Source organism: Cuculus canorus, chromosome 6, assembly GCF_017976375.1.
Source record: "Cuculus canorus isolate bCucCan1 chromosome 6, bCucCan1.pri, whole genome shotgun sequence".
In the NCBI taxonomy this organism is placed as follows: domain Eukaryota; kingdom Metazoa; phylum Chordata; class Aves; order Cuculiformes; family Cuculidae; genus Cuculus; species Cuculus canorus.
Window position 1 is genome coordinate 26,825,011 of NC_071406.1, and position 17,980 is coordinate 26,842,990.

The following is a 17,980-nucleotide window of genomic DNA, read 5'->3' on the forward strand; positions in this document are numbered from 1 at the left end:
CTGCTAAATTCACCTATTGATAATAGTCACAGGGCGAGGTCTTTCCATTGCTATTTCAGACGCTACAGAGGAGATGAATCAGAGTAGGTGGAAAGCAAAATTGCATCAACACAACTATCTCCTCTTCAGTCTGCATCTGCCAAGTCTTGGCCTGCAAAATGGTCTAGACACTAGCGACATGTACCCTGATGCTAATAACCAGACTCTGAATTCCTGCCAAAGAAAGCTGGGCAGAAGCACCACTCCGTGTGGGATATGTCTGTCAAGAAAGTCCCTCCATAGTTCAGGAGAGCAGCAGAAGGGCACGGTTGCAGTGTGAAACTTTCTGGAACAATGGATTTCATCAACAAGATGAACATACTGCATATGAGGAAATTAGCTAACTAGAGAAGACTTCAGTTACATCAGCAGCTCCATAAAACTGCCTACTCAAAGCCAGACAGCATTCTGCCTTCATTGCAAGTCCCCTATCCACTGAGATCCCAAACCTCCTATTAAGAGGAGTTTTTCCTGCTGGTGAAAGAATTCACACCTCACTCTTCTTCTAGGAGGAGTTAGTGGTCAAAAACTGTTCTTCTGCTTGAGGCACGTAATCAGTTCTCTGCTTCCTGCTGCTCACCCATAGTTAAGTAAAAAGGCTGGAAAGATATAGGGCCTTTGGGAAGAAGTAGCTTTATTAAATGTCTACCACAGGCATCAAATAACAAAGCAAATTCACAGAAAAATTAGCAAAAAAAAGGAAGAACTGAAATTGCCAAAAGCACACAAAGATAATGAAACAAGAGCTCTGAGGGGTTTTTTTTTTGTAAAATAATATAGCATAGAACACAAGTATATAGGAAGGAGTTGGGGCAAACTAATTGTTTCAAGAAACAGAGCTATTTACTGGAGAGGGACGATGGGCCATTGTTTTGGGTTTTATGCACAACAGTAGAAACATACTATAACAGGAAAATGCAAACAAATTTTGCTTAGAATGATGAAATATTTGGAGGTCACAGTTATAGGAAAAGGAAGGAAAAAGGAAGGAACAAAAGAAACACAGTATGAATGGGCGTGAAATCAGAAACACTGAGACAAAATGAATTAAACTAATATGGATTCACAGGCAAAGCCTGATCAAATTCACTGTTACATACTTAGGGAACTAGCTGAATCTTCCTCTCAGTCAATAGTTATAACTTCACAAATAGGGATCTTGTGTTAGAGGGCTGAGGAAAGGCGCGTACTACTTATCTTTGAGGAGACAAATAACCTTGGAAACACAGAATGTAAAAGGGGAGACCTGGTAACACAACAGTACATTTTGATGTGGGCCCTGAAGGGGCAATTATTCTGGCTAGATCACTCTTGCTGAAAATTGTCTAAAATCTATATATATTTTTACAGGGACTCAGTAATCTAGTTTTGTTCAGCACAAGAAAAAACTGTTAATTATTTAGAAACAACATCCCACTTATTCAGGTATAGTACTGATTTAATTTTTTATTAAGCATGTTGTAGCATTGCAATCCTTTCTCTAGCACAAGGAAGCTATTAAATTGGTTCACAATAATGTTTAAACAATCCCTTGTGATTGTCTATTGTCAATAGAGAAGGTTATTGCAATTCCTTAGTTTCACACTAATACATTTTACCTGTTTTATGTAAAACAAAAGTTCCAGTCCATATCTATCCAAAGGTGCAAGAAAATATATTACTAATTTCCACGTGAGAGGTTAACAGGACCTGTTGTTCTGGTGCTGAAAGTTGGGGCTTCTAAAGTTAAGAGATTAATAATTTTAAAAAGATCAGCTCGGTACAAAATGCTTCTCAGTAGATGAAACCAAACTAATTTCCTCAAAAAGTACAAATATTTACCCATGAAGTCTATAACAACCACCACAACATGGCAAGAACAACATTCTTTAAGGTCTTAATGTGAACTGATAACCTCTGAGGCCCAACCAGCAGAATGGCAGTGTTTGTGTGTGTTGGGCAATGTTTCAAATACTAGTTGCAGGCTTGGAGGAAAGTGGATATCAATGTTTCTGGCATCATGAAATTGCTCTACAGAAGTTTTGCAAAATATATATATATAAAAAAACCCAACAACAAGGATCAGCTTCCTAAGTGGAATTTTCAGATCCCTGAAGTACCTTAAGGAGTCAGATATTTTTAACAAAAAGAAACATTACAAAGCTCCCTCATGTCAACTCAACAATGACTCAACAACTGATATTCTAATATCTCTCAAACTCATCATTAACCTTGGAAAAGTTTGCCTGGGAACAGTACGAAACAGCACACCAGCAGCATCCCAAGCAGACCATCAGGCAGATATTAAATATTTAATATATTTCATCAGTGTCATTATTTGTAGTCTAACTACAGATCACACGGAGTAATTAACACAATTTATGTTTTAGTGTATTAAAGGATGAGTAAGCATGTAACTGTGAATGACCATATTCTCATTAATTTGTCAGCTCACCACCTGCTTATCTTTACATTTCCACATTACTCATTATATCCATTATATCTATGTTACTCATTCTTTTCTTCTTTTAATTTTGCTGTAACTTCTCTACTATCCATTTTGCTCTTTTTTTTTCCTTCATATTATCTCTGTAAAGTTTCTCACCATCCTCCCTTTCTCAATTCCACAAACCTCCATCCAGCTTCTCAGTACTACTGTCACTAAGGCCTTTTGCATTTTTTTACATATTCACATATTCACCCAAACCATCAAGTTCAATTCTGGTGCTGACATCCTGTATTTAAAATCCAGACTCTTCCCTTGCATCTGTGGGGTGTCAGCAAGATCCATCACGGCAAAAGGGCCAGATAGCATCCGCTCTTAAAACAGGGCCATGAGTGTAAATAGCGTGCGTGAAAGGGATACACAAAACTCTCTGACAGGGTGCTTTCCCAAAACTGTTTATGTTAAAGAGGAAGATGACCATCAGCCATATTAAACATCAACGGGGGAATTACGAAGAGACTTCTGAAACAAAGGAGTCAACTTGAAAAAAAAGTAGAACTGAAGAACAGACATTTGAGCAGCAGGGAGAGATCTTGAAGTAGAAAAAGTAACACTCAAAACATGTTTTTGCACTACCAGAAGTCTCCATTGCAAGGTGTGTGTAGATAAGGGAATAAGATTTTTCAGACCTAATTTACAATGTAAACATAGACTAGCCTGCTTAGGCCATGCTCAATCCTCCCACTTGTCCCCTTTCCTATGTCCTTTTCCACTCACAGTCACCAGCTTTTTCTTCAACCTTTCCCAAAACCCTGGTCTCTCCCCCTCCCACTACCTGCACACAGTGATCTTCTCAATTCAAAACCAGCAAGGCTTGACTCCCTTTCCATTCTTAACTATGAACTAATCTCCAGTACACCATCCACATAAAAGAGTCTCAATCTGAACTGAGCCTACTAAATGGTAACACAGTGCAAAAAGTTGTAATAGATAATGTTGGATTTATTTATGGTAAAGTATAATCTTCAAGACTAATAAATCAAAAGCAGGCTTTTTCATAAGAGTACAACAATCCATATATAGCCATGCCCAGAAAACACCTACTATAGCAATTCACTATGGATATAATTTTTACAAATATTTGATCAATAAATCATATTTCCATGATTTGTAATTCTATGCTTGCTCCTTTTGTAATCATCCAACATTCCTAACTCACATCTCCTAGTATTATAGCAATAATTTCAAAATTTAAAGATGAAGTAATGGAAAATATTTCTTTTTCTACATTTCCACACACGCTTCAAGTTGAAAATAAAAATTTTGTTATGTCTCCACAACACAACCTAATGCCTTGTGGCGACACATAGGGAAGCTGAAAACGACTTACACTTGATACCAGAACAGTTTCAGAGCCTTATGTAAACTGCTACCCAGTACCCCTTTTGGCTTTGCTAATTTTATTCATGACTTTGTCATTATTGCCTCATAGACATCATAGTCATGTCAAAAAGTTGGAAATATTTAAAAGATAAACTCTTTTTAATGCCTTGCCAAATCCTGTTTTCACCTTCAGATTCATTTAAAAACTAAATCAATATAGTTATCATTCTTAGGTGGGTAGACAGTTTCTGTCATATTTTTTCTATTATCTGCCTTTTTACGTACATAAAAGAACTTTTTAAGAATTACAATGAATGCTTGTAAGTGTAAGTTGTATAATGGAAAATTAAACATTTCAGAAGTCAACATTCCCATAATATCCAGTAATAAACAGAATATTGGCTTGGATTGTTCTTTACTGTTCTCTCCTGGTCTGGAAATCATTTTTTAATTACACTATCCAACAAGTCCTAAGGGAAAGCCAAAATTTTCTAAACACAGTATACACTGGAATATTAAGTCTGAAAATGAAAGAAATATTTAACATGTCATATCTTCCTGATATACCTTGTTCTCAGTCTCCTACTCAGTGAAGATAATTTCCAAGCGGGTTAATGAACAAATGCTAATGAGCATCTCAACACTGTGACCAGCACCACCATACATGGTTCCTCTGGATGGGGGAATCGGGATTTCTTTTGCTTTGAGTACACTCATGTGTACACAGGCAAACTGGAAACCTTGAAAGTCTGTTTTTTAAACCAAAGGTCACAAGATCGATGTGATCTAGCCAGGATTATACTGCAAGATATTCAGCCTGGCTTGACAGAAACAGCTGTTCAAAAACCGTATAAAGGAAGTTCACTTCCCCTCCTCACTGCTGCTTCTGGCAGGAGTCAGCCTCCTCTCCCTCCTCCACTCATTTCCAGCCCCGGATAAGGGGGCAAAAGACCTGTCGGGTGCCAAGCAATACTCCAATGAAATCTTCTTACCACCACACAGATAAATTAAGAGCTCTGCCTTCACAATATGTGAAACCTGCTATTATTTAAATGTGCAAAACATTGCCTTTGCTAATGCATTACGTTTTCTTGGTGGAGCTGCTGCACTGGGCAAGCTACGGTTTCCATCAGGGGCTTTTCTACACAGATAAGAAGCATGCTAACCTCAGACAAGACAGGTGTCACATACCCTGTGGGAACTAATGCCTCAGGAAAGCAGAAATTAGTGTTCTCAATTATTCTGTGTGATTTAAACTTATGACTTCTTTTAAAAATGTAAATTACTGCTAACCTACATAGTGGGCCAGGGCTTTTCTTTTCACTATGTCTATTTTCAGTGTCTCCTCTTCACTTATTGGCCTTGTCTCAAAAAAGTGAAGAACACAGTACAACAGTGCTTTTTATGTCTATTAGGTCTGACAAAACATATTTCCAATACAATGCTTCACAATGCCAGGACCACAAATACCTGGACATATAATTTACTACTTCAATCCACCTCCACGATAAGTTAATTCCACACAAGAATGAATTATATTTGCAGTCCTGATTTTGTGGAGAAAAATTTGAGTAAAAAAATTCCCCACCAAGGAAAATATTAATTTAGCCTCAGATCTCAACAGAATTCAATTTCTTTGCTAGGACATGCAAAAAAAAAATCGCTGTCTTCTTTTTAACTTTCTCTTGTAACTTCTTCACTGTTTTCTCCTCTTTAAAGTGTACTGCCTCAAAGCCAGGTGACAGCTGTACAGTCACTGCTCATCTATCCCTATTTCTTCAGGAATAACAGAAGTTCCGCTCTTCCTTTCTTAACTCCTCTGAAAAGCAACAAACAATGCCTGATCTGCTGCTGCTCTTCTGCTACTACCTAAACAATTGCCTCCTCTTGGTTCTGGTTGAGGCACAACCTGAATTTCCTGAGAATATCCTTCCAGACCGTGCAAAGGACATTTTAATTTCAACTAAAAGTAATCTTTAGAGACTTAACATATCCTCTTCAGAAATACACAATCAAAGTTAGAGTTAAATCACTTCTTGTTTACGTACAAACAAAGTAAACTGAAAGTTGTAAGAAAAACCTTGAGATACATAGGTAGTATTGGTTTTCATATGGTATGTTCCCTAGAGAGCAAAATCCAAAGCAGAACAAAACTGATTACACAATATAAGCCAAAATGCTTTTCATGTAAATAAATAAACATGCCCTCATTCACAAACTGTCTTAATTTAGGAAGTTTAGTAAAATAAAATATAAAATAATGTAATAGTTCTTTTCCATGAAAAGCTTTTGGTTTCAGTTATGGAAAGTATCAGAAGAAATGGTCCCTTTCACAATTCTGTTCCTAAAACCAGTCGGGATTCCCTCCATCATTTCAATAGCAATCTAGACTACCATTAGTGGGATGGCTATAAATATTCTTCTAATTTCCTATCTCAATCTGGTTATGGCCAATCTATCTGTATCACAGAGCATGCTCTGCTGTAATGTATTACCAATTCATTTAATGTTTATCAGGTTTTTTCTTGCTGAAATTTCTGAAATGCATTTAACCACCTTCTTCTATTATGATTAAGGGCTTGAATACTAACAGTTGGACAGCTGTTCAAATGTATCTAAACAGCTTTAAGTTACAAAGGCAAATATAAGACATTTGTTCCTTTTCTTTTGCATTTTTAACTTACTTGGTTCTGCCTCCTTCCAATCTACTTATTGAATAAGTGTATCAGATGCTTGAAAACTGAGTTCTCCATGCTTTCCCCCTACTTAATCTACTGTTCTGTCTCTCCTGCTTTCTCGATTTATGAAATGCCACCTACTGTCCACATGTTTTGAGGCACTGCTTTACATTTTATCTTTCCTTTTACCATCTTCTGGAAGGCATGGTTCTCAAAACCAGTGTAATTTATTAGCCTGAATTTATCAAAACACATCTTTCATAATGTTCTGCCTACTCCTCAAAAATGTCTTCACTTATTGCTTCAGTCAAATTCTTCTTTCATAGCATCTTATCATGCTGATAGGAGCAGACGTTCCTGTTCTCTCAATTCTCCTCCAAAAGCCCTATTTTTTTATTACCTTTTTTTTACACCAACCTCTTTCTCATTCCAATTTATAAGTGAGCTCTTCTAAGGTATTGCCATTTTAAAAACCAATGGTTTAAATCAACAGATAACTAAGTAATACCTCTGGGTATTTACCCACCAATGTAGCCATTAGAGTCACACAGGAAGAGGTAGAAGCAAACATGTAGGCAGAAAATATCTTTAGCCACATCACCAACAGGATGGCCACGGCCACAAACTATATATAGATTTGCAGAAGTTGCCGCAAGCTTTGCCATTTGGGCAAGGAGCAATCAAGAAAGACTGTGATTTCAGGGTCTTCTTGTGGTGCTGTGTTTTTACATTTTAGTCTTTTCTTAGAACAAGAAGCAAAGGATAACTGCATCTTCTCTTCCTTGCCCACCTTCTTCCTACACCACAGGAATAAATTGTCACTCTGTAAATTAACACGCCACATTAATTTACAATTAAGCTATCACTAGCAATAATGACATATAATGTATATTCATCGTAATTGCAGAGCACAATTCAACATAAATCTGGCAGATTCCCATGTATCTGTTTATTCTCTACACACAGTAAGAGATAATCAATAATTTGGACCCATTTGGAGACCGCTATGTCTAAACAGAGAAAATATTCTTTTTTTATGAGCTTCTAAGCAGCTAAAATCTACTACTTTCTAGGATGCCCACAGGCACATAATTTTTTTATTGCTTACTAAGCTGCTATCTCTTCACATATTATTCTGATTTTGTACCTTTTCTACAGACTCTAATCGAAAAGGTGCAAACACCAGTTACACCGGTGCAAAACACAAAAATGCCTGTTCTGCACACACTATACTTAAGCCACAAGATAAAACAGCAAGATAGAACTCATGGGGGGGTGTGGAAATAATGCATTAGCATTAGGATGTTTTTTCTTGTATTTGGTAAACTCATGAATAATTTCAGCATCCATGAGAGAAAAAAAAAGTAAGAAAAGAAAGAAAAGAGAAACAACATAAGGGCATTAAATTAATGGTCATTTTTTGCTAGAGAATACTTGTTAGTGTGTGTTATGGGGTTTTTTTTTTTCAAGAAGGTGTCTCTGCCAAAAATCACAATGTCTAGAAGTCGTAGAACATGATGTTTCTATACTTTATTACACTGCATGTAAGTGGAAAAAAAAAAAACCAACCTCAAAAGTTATTGGTATGGATTGTTCTTATTCCACAAATTACAGCAGTATAAACATCTTGTGGAAACCAGGTCTTTGTAAATATCTACAACATACTGTATAATGCAAAAATCATGTTGAAATAGTTTCTGCCAGCAGATTAGAGTGAGCATCAGCATCTACGTTTTGGAGCAGATTTTAGTATAGAATAAAATAATGAATAAGCCATATGGATTTTAAGGGACTGGAAGCAAAAGACCAAAGAACTGGACTGGGTCATTTTTCTTATAAAGAAGAATTCAAAAGTTACAGGGGGATTCAGTCAAGTTAACTGCAGTTAATACAGCATTCACATGCATGATGAACAAAGACACTAAACCAACACTACAAGGAGCTCCTCCCATATGCAAAAACCATAGAAAAGATAATAATGGAGCTCCTTTGAAAAGCTGGAAAACAAGTGCTTTTCACCATTGGTCTTTCTGTTGCTTTCAGTGCCATGAGACCTGTTTTCCTGTCCCTACCTTTCTTGATCCAAAATTGCATGAACCCACAGAAAATGTGCAGAACAGAAAAGAGAGGTATTTTGAAGACAAAGCATTAATATTTTTTTCAACACATTAAGAGTCTTAAATCAAAGACATACAGCAAGGACAAGTTCTTTGTTGTTATCCAACTGCCATTGATTTGGAAAGCTCGAAAGACCATGAGTTTCTGAAATAATTCCAGGCTTTTTTTTGATCCTGCCAAGGCAGACACCAAAAAAACTTCTCTTCTAATACTCTGATCTTTTTCCTTATATTCACAGTTCAGATCAGGACGACCAAAGTCACCCCCCATGAAAACTGAAGCAGAGGGCAGAAAGTTGGTTGTTTCACTATGAGCTACTATTAAAAACTGTGTAGATTCTTATACTCATAGAAATCACAGAAATTTGAGAACTAAAATACCTATTATATCATCTAATCTACGCAGTTGGCAGGGAAGGATTTGCTCCCTGAAGCATATTTTAAATGGCTTTATTCAGTCCAATTTTAAATGTTGGAGCTGTGAAGCTCCCACTGCTTGCTTTGAGAAAACTGATTTGTTTATTGTTTGAATTAATTTCACAATCTCCCATTAGAGCAAATATACTCAAGACGCTGTTCTTAATAAAAGTATGGAATATCCTCACTAAGTTGTGTTAACATTAAAATAGCCAGTGAATATTCAAGCTACAATTTCTGTGGAAATATATCTTTGCATATAGCAAACTGGGGTTTTTTATATTAAAGAATGCAGGAACCTCTACATATTTGCAAGTTGATTTTTGATGCAATTACAGAATTTTATCCAAATATATGTGATTTAGCAATCGGTTCAATGTGATTCATAAGCTTGGCTTTTTTACACAGTTATATTTGTTAATAAATTTTTTAGCTATTTCCAAGCACTAGTGGGTAGCAAACACCAAAAGTTACACTTCATTCCCAGTATATTTATATGTTTACTTCTTCATGAATTCAGAACTTAGGAAAAAAATGAAAATTAGTCAGAAATACCTTTTCATTATTGAGTTTCCTTCCACCTTGAAACGTAATACCTATCTCACTCTTACACAGAGGAATGGTGATATTAAGGGACTGTTTACAACAGACACTTTATTTTTTACATTACTGGGAGGGGAACTCAAGTAAAAGTACAGATCCATAGTAAATGTGAGTTTGCTAAATAGGAGGATATTCATGTGTTCTTATTAAGTTCTGACATAGCTCTCAATAACAACCTGATTTTTAAGAGTAACTCTAATTAGTGTTGGCTATAGATGAAGCATGAGTAAATATAATTATATACAAAATCTGGGTTATTTCATATTTTGTTCTCTTTTCGATGGAAAAATTGACTAGACTGCTGATCCAGTTACCTCAATGTAGGACTGATGCCCAGTAAAACCATTTCACCTACGTGGAGAGAAAACTACAGAATTAAAAAGACTGAGGCTGAATCTTCACAATTGATTCTAACACTTTATCACTGGAGAAATATTTTCCAAAGTCATAAGGAAAATAAACTCGCATTTAAAAAAACAGCCCTCTAATGTACTATGATAACATCTGTATTTACTGTACATGATACAATCTTTACAGCATACGGAGATTGTCTTTCTGTTTGAGCTGCCTAAAATATTATGCTGGTCTTGACCTTGGAAACGTTTCTTAAGCATTTACTCTAGTATTACAGACATCTTTTGCCAGAAGAGTCACTGCAGAGCCATGGACCCTTATGGGGCTTTCCATATTAGGGGTTTTCTTGCTCTGGATTATGCATGCCAACAGTAGTTAGTTGTTGTTCTGTATTTAGAACTGATTTGCAGGAATGGATTTTGCTAAGAAATGTTGAACTTCTTGTATTTCATTGAGTTAAGTTCACTCCCACAAGATAATTTAGGGAAACATCCATTAAGAAAGCACTTACAAACTATCCAGTACGCTAGCTACAACAGATTTCTATAGCAGATTCCCAAACACCTCAGGAAATATGCACTTATTCACCCGCAATTCTAATAGCCCCAAAAGACTGAAGAATGTGCATTTAATTTCTTTTTTAAGTTATCCTTTACAGGATAATTATCATAGATCCTCAAAAATAATTATTGATGTTTAAATAGAAATGCATTCAATTAAATTATTAGCTTAAATAAAAAGAGGAAAATATGAAATGTGTCTTAACTGTCAGCCATGAGCTTTCTGTGAAATAACTTAACTCTACTTTATTAAAGCAAAGTGCAAACTGTTTAATTTAATTTATTATACAAATTGTATAGCAAATCCACACAGGACATTCAAACTTCAGGTTAGCAGCTAAGTCATTTCACTCCCATAGTAACTTTTTAATGTACAGATTCTCTGCGCTGTAACTCTAACAACACCGAAAGCTGTCTCCACATATAACATTAGTAGGACATAAATCCTGGCAGAACTACTTGTCCAAACTTACTCTTACATTACCGTACACTCATAACATACAACATCAGGAGCGGCCATCCAATAAATAATAATACTGTATATACTCTGGGACCATCCATAATCTTACATTCATTTGTCCTATCAACACTGAGGTCACAATATCCTACTGATGTCACCCAGTAAAAGACAGAATTTTGTTATCACCAGCCATAAATAGAAGGGTGAAATATTGCAGGTTTATTTAATCTTATGGCCACTGAACCCCTATTTGAAGTAGTTTGAGTAATGTTATTTCCCACTGAAGGTCACTTGGTCTGAAGCTAGGACTGCCAAGGAAAGAAAGGAGTCTCCTGTGGTAAAAAGTACAAGTAAACCAGACCTAATCCAGATCTGCAAAAAGAATTTTATAACTCACTCAAAAAGATAAAATAATTAAAAAATGTTTCATAGATCAAACTAACGTTGATAGGAAGTAGTGAAGAACTACCTCACAAAAATTCCAACTTGTAACTCTTTAAACTTGAACCTTTCATGAGAAGAGTCTAATGGAACTAGTTATACTTTAAGCACTTGTCTGCACATCCCAGCAAGCAAGCTACTTTCCTCTGAAAGGTGTATCAGTTCAAGCAGTACAATTCTGCCATCCAGACATAATCAGCTAAACCATCCAAGACCCCTGTTCCATTTTTAAACAGTTTTATAATTCCGGAATACACTGAGGGACTGCAGAGCTGTAGGAAAACAAAACACACGAAAAGTTTTCAAGGGCTGTGTTGCTCCTCTTTCATAATAATCAAACAACAAAACAATCCCACACAAAACTTCAGAGAACACAAGTGACAAAGGATAAGAAAAAGAACTTCTGTAAAGTGTCAGTACAAGTGAAAAAAAAACATATTCTGAGCACCAAAATCATCTAGGCTACACAAGATTAAACTCTTGCCCTCGAACATTTTTTGGGGTGTTTACACACGAACTTCAAGTTAACAAATAGGATTTTGAGAGTGAAGTTCACAGCATTTTCAGTTCAAAATAATAACAGCATCACTTACCTAAAGATTGGTCTTTGGAGATGCTTTTTCTTGATTGTAACACAATCATCCATTTAAAGTGGGGGAAAAGACTTCTTCCAGCAAATAACTCCAAAAAGACCAGAGAGTAATAGGGAAACTTGTTCTTAGCTACTGTGCTGCAGAGAGCACAAGGAATGATATTTCGGTGCTGGAGGAAGACTCCCTCCCTCTTTCTGACAGTGGAGCAGAAAAGGGCCATAGAGGCCACATAAACCAGGCACGACCATGCACTACCAAACTGGGCAGGCTGTGCAAAACTAGACTCAAGTTGATCACAGCACAGAATTGTACTGGATTCCTTTCAGCTATGAAAGAAAAAGGGGGAGCTTTGCCAAGTGCTACCCAGGTAAAAATCTGTTAGATTATTCCAGCCATGAGAGCATTTCTTACACATGCTGGTCAAAGTCTTAAATGCAGAGTCACTCTCTCTCTCTCTCTCTCTTTAAAACACACTGTTCCGAGGCTCAACTTTTTTTTCTTCAAAATAAAAGTTGTGCAGCTGTTTCAGCACTCCCATGTGAGTACCTTCAGAAAGTTTGTTCTGGTAAAAGAACTGTATACAAATTAATGAAGACGGATGGATCTGGTCTGTGAGCCTGGCTCTACTTCAAGAGTTTGTAATTATTTTGCAATCTGGCTTTTATTCACTCTAGATGATGTGTGGATATAACTATGCAAATTAAAGCACTGCTCATAATTTTTAGCATTCATAACCTAATAACCCAGAGCTGGCTGAGGCAGAATATAGAGTTTGCAGTTGGTAGGACCTTAACTACATAAAACACATCAACACTACACGAGTGAGGAAAACAAAAATGACCAATAGTGACAGTAGCAAACTGTTAATGTTTGCAAGATAAGATTTCAACAGCGATCCAAACTGAAAAGCTTGCTCTGACATCACACTGACATAAATCAGGAAGAATTCAACCGCAGCAAACACCAGCTGTAAAGAAAGCTATAAAGCAGAAGCAGCTGACTGTGGTTCTCAGGGAACTGAAATCATGAGTGGTTCAGGTGAGATGCCATTTCCCGGGCACGTCAAAGGGCCCATAAAAAAGCTGTGCTGGCACAGGGCTTGACGGGAAACATGGAACCTGGCCAGCGTGGCAGTAAACCAGGAGCAAGCCATCACCCTGTGTATAGCCGTACATCCCATCTGTACGGTACACTGGAACAATGTGCCCCCTTCCTGCCGAGGAAGGAAAGTTGCTGCTTGCCGCAGTTGTTTCTTCCCTGTGACCCAGCATTCGAGCTCCCTTGTGGCTTAACTCTGGAAATGCATTCATTCTGTGCTAGGTGAATTTATTGATATGTGACAAGTAGGATCAGTAAGGTTCAGCACCTTTTTCAATTGCATTATAGGTTGGAGGGAGAGCAGAAGAATGGTAGTTTTACACAGTTAAGTCCTTAACACCAGCATTATTAAATTAAGGCAATCTCCCTGTAAATAGAGAGAAAAGGCAAGATAAGTAATATTGAGATAAGTCTTAGGCTGTACATGACCAAGAAAGTTCATAGTATATTATATGCAAATTATTATTAAAGTCATAACATTTCCATGAAAAAATGCTATATAACAGAGAGATAACAAAGATTCTAGTAATACGTATTTTCGCAAAGAACAATTTCAACATTTAGTTGATTTTACTGAAATGGGTAAAATCTCTTCCTAGAGCTAATATATATCGCATATACAACAGAGTAACAGTGTCAAGTTTGGATAGCCTGAAAGGACCCAGAAATCCATCCCCACACTACATAAAACTACTTTCTTGATGCAGTCATGGAGTTATTATCTAAAGGAAAAATTATCAGATAGCTATCACCAGTTATTTTGCGTCAATTCAGTTACACCTTGCCCCACTCTTAATTTCTACTCCTTTGAGAAGTAGAGAGAAAAACATCTTCATCAGATCACAGATTAGGTTTTGCCACGATCTTGAAGGATCTGAAGATATTTCTTCAAGAATATGCAGTGTTCAGAGTGCTGTCATATTTTTGAAGACTTCCATGTAGTCATGATCTTACTTATTCTTGCCTGCCAAGATTCACATTTTTCTTCATGTAGTTTTCCTGCTCTGGGTTTCAGTATTTCAAAAGAATTTGCTGGTTTTTGAAGTGTTTACTCACTCTCTATACAGAAAGCTGAAAATGACGAAGAAACTTCCCTTTTCTTTCCGTTCCACACTATGTGCATAGGACTGCTATACTTCTGCTATTCAGCAGGATCACCTGTAGCTCTGGGTAAAAATCTTGGTATCTTCTGAAAGTTTCAAGAAAGGAAAAAAAGTCTCCAAACTCTGAGCGCAATACCAAATATGTTTTTCCACTGAATTCCCCAACTCCTCATCTAGCAGCTTTATCAATCCTGAAACTGGAATGCATCTTAAAAGTAAATTCTTCTGGTCCCAGTCCAATGCACATTGTTGTTCATGGGACTTCCATTCAAACATGGCACTGTACAAAGTACTATTTGGGGGAGCTGAAATTGGGCAGTGTAATCACTTTGGCTACAAGGTATTTTGATTGTTTGGTTTTAAATTTTTTTTCCAGCTATTGTTTGCCCATTGCAATCAATGACCACTGTTTTTTCTACATGATGCAAGCTATTTTTATTTCACCTCATCTCGCATGCATATGTTCATGTGAAACCAGACTCTTCGGACCGAAAGTATGTAATATTTTACCACTCACAAAACTCATTTACCAACCAACTGAACTATTCAGGCTTTCAACTTTTTCACCTATTTGCCAATTCACCCAAATTTTGAACTTTGGTCCTTAATTCTGGCAATGAAGTGTAACACTTAGAGCTTTAATCCATTAAGTGCCACAATCTCTGTTCTGCTTCCATAAGAAAGCAAAAGTCAGAGATTTTCTGTTGTGGTTCATCAGCGACAACAGAACAAATGGACAGCTAAGTTTCATACAACCATTTATTTTTCTGGACAAATTAAGGGGGGGAGGGGCACAAAAGACAAGATACTTCTACATGTGTTTTTGTTGTTATTCTTGTTTGAAATGTACTGGTTTGAAACCTAAAATTCTAAAGCAGGGCTGATGACAAGATCGTTATTTTGCTTTGCAGTACAGTACCTTGTATCACTTCACTGTTCAGGAAATTTCTAATGTAATTGAATCACTAACTAAGGCATGAAGAGGAAACTTTTTAGAGTAGAAAAACAGGTATCTGATGCAACTCCTAGCAAGAGTTTTATTTAAGTATTTATATGATCAGTGGATTAAATTCGCTCCATAAAGACTGCATACAGGCTAAGCATTTGAACTCTATGCACAAAAAACCAGAAGGGATAATGTAAAACCCATCTACACCATCATTGTAACCTTAGCAAGGAAGAGGATCTTCCAAGGGACTCTATAAGATAGAATAGCTGTCACAGCCTTTTCATGATAATGAGAGGGAAACATCTCTCAGCACTCCTTTTACCAGCTTCCAGTCCACATGAAGGCTTTCCAAACTTGGCTGTCTACATTCAGCCAACAAAATTGTCCAGGCATCTATTGTCTTGTACTGCCATCAGACACAGGTTAGATGCTATAAGAGATGCTCTGATGGCCCACCATACACAAGGTAAACTTGTTACAAATATGTCATACTTAATATAGAATGCTACCTACTAAAACTCTGTTTGTGTAATGGTTTAAGAGCTAAACTACAGTTGCCCACATTCACCATTCGGATATCCATATTCCTCAATACACTTCATCCCGTCATGGATCAGGCTGAATGCTTTTTAACCCAATAAGCTTATCTGCATACATAAATGTGTAGGACCGTCAATTTATTTCTTTGTGTTGATATCAGTAATACCCACACTAAAACTTAGCCTAATGACTTCTCCAAGCTTGAAAAACCAGACAGTACTGAAGATAATTGTGACTCATACAGAACAGGGATGGAAAAGTTGGCAAATGTTACTAGATCTGTTGTAATGTATGTGGTAAAGCTCTGAAAAAAAAAATGTGCCACTCTTTAAGTTCTCTCTCACAAGCAAGAATACTTATAAAATTGTTTTATTCTCTTTTTCTTTCCCTATTTACACACACACACAAACTGAGTGAAGACTTACATTAATGATGTCACACAGGAGATTAATTTTCCTGCAAAGACTTTTCTGGTCAGAATGGAGCACAGGAACTTGGCTTAAGAAGCTCTCCAGTCCTCTACTTTTGATTTTATATTTTACCACATTTCAAGAGCCCTAGCAAAGCTCAACACAAATAAGTAGAAATGCCAAAAAATACAAATTGTTTGATTCTTCCTGATTTTTTTTTTTTTTTTTTTTTTTAATACCCAGCATCTTCAGTGAAGGGGAAGAGGGGGATGACAAGCAGAGGAAGGGAGGGGAAATGAGAAGGAGAAAGGAATTCCTTTGGGATACATGATGCTAAATTAGCACTGAGATACACAAGTTAAAACACGGCATTCTTTGGTTTTGAGCCAGTGCAGTATTATTGTTGGCCACAACAGATGGAATTTCAGTCTATATAAGAAAACACTGTCATTGATGCACAATGTGTTTTCTAAATGTAAATACATAATGCCAACTATATACTGGACAACAGAGCAACTACTGACTAAGCATACTGTTTTTCCTTAATGGGGAAAAGGGTAATAAAATGCTCCTTAGTACACATGTGCAACAGAATATCAAGCAAAAAACAATGGCTAAACTCTTTAAAGATAATGATTAAAATCTGTGCCAGTATAAATATTTAGTAGAATAATTTAAACTTGCAATAAATAGTTTAGAACTCCAAAATTATCCAGGAAGGAAAACATGAGTAACTGTGGTATATGTTAAGAATAACTATTGCACAATGGCAACATCATGACCAAAACTATTTCTCTGCTAAACTACAGTTACCCATGGAAAATATATGGGCATTTAATAGGACAGAGACTATGCTAAAAGGAATCAGAAGAGACATGGATTGTCTCTAGGGAGTGGTTGTCTGCTCCTTTAACTATGTTTGATGAAGAAAGTTCTGATTACTTATGAAAGCTATGAAACTTGACTCTAGCAATTTTTTCTCTATACAATAGCAGTTCTCATCTTAAAGAGTAGAATAAAGAGGCAAGAATCTATCATAAGAATTTCTTCATTACATAGTATTTTTTCTTATCTCACATTCAAATCCAGTTTTAAATGTCTGTGTAGGTGGAGGCGTATGAACTTGAAACAAAATTTAAATAACCATCAGTCATACATAATATAGAAACCATCACAAGACAATGGGAAAAACTGTAGGCCTATTCTGATTAATGGTTTGCAAAACATAAATATTACATTTAAATTTTTTTTCAGGCAATTGTTCTTCTGATACAACAGGGGGTTTTGCATTTTAGATTTTGAAAGTTTTTTGTACTGCCTTTAATCATGGACTCCAAGTTCAGCTATTTCTTAGTTATCTGGAACTCCATTTTCATTTGTTAAAATACTCTGGTCTATGCATAGTTATTGGCATTTTCTGGTTTTGATCATTAGATCCCTGGAATCTAGTTTGAGAGACATGGAAACTATCTGGAAGTACACATACATGCATTTCCCATGAGGATCAGCAGTATCTGGGATTTCTTGCAGTGTCTTTTCTATCAACTGTGTGTTCTTTGGTCACATTGCCATTATCCAATGGTTAGATATAAAAGAAGCTGCAACACCGAAAACTCTACAGGTGATTATATATCATCTCACAAAACGGTTTCTTCGAAATAGCAATACTAATAATACCCAAGCTTTGCTTTCCGATTGCAAAAATTGCTTTTAAATAACAGTTTCCTCATAGATGTCTTGAAATCTGACATTCATCATTTTAAAGTCTTACAAATAGTGATAAATTAACTTCTGAGTTCAGCTCTATTCT

General features: G+C 36.4%; 1 protein-coding gene across 6 annotated transcripts in view; it reads right to left on the reverse strand.

Moving 5' to 3' along the window:
- PDE1A (phosphodiesterase 1A) overlaps nt 1–17,980 on the reverse strand; it is a 151,925-nt gene that overhangs the window by 101,317 nt on the left and 32,628 nt on the right. The window contains exon 1 of one of the 6 annotated variants that reach the window (XM_054070313.1): nt 12,071–12,270. The exons of the other annotated variants lie outside the window; for them this stretch is intronic. Within the exon in view, the coding sequence (XP_053926288.1) occupies nt 12,071–12,123 (53 nt within the window). The 5' untranslated portion in view covers nt 12,124–12,270. Of the gene's footprint in view, nt 1–12,070; nt 12,271–17,980 lie in introns of those variants that run through there. 6 annotated transcript variants of the gene reach the window in all.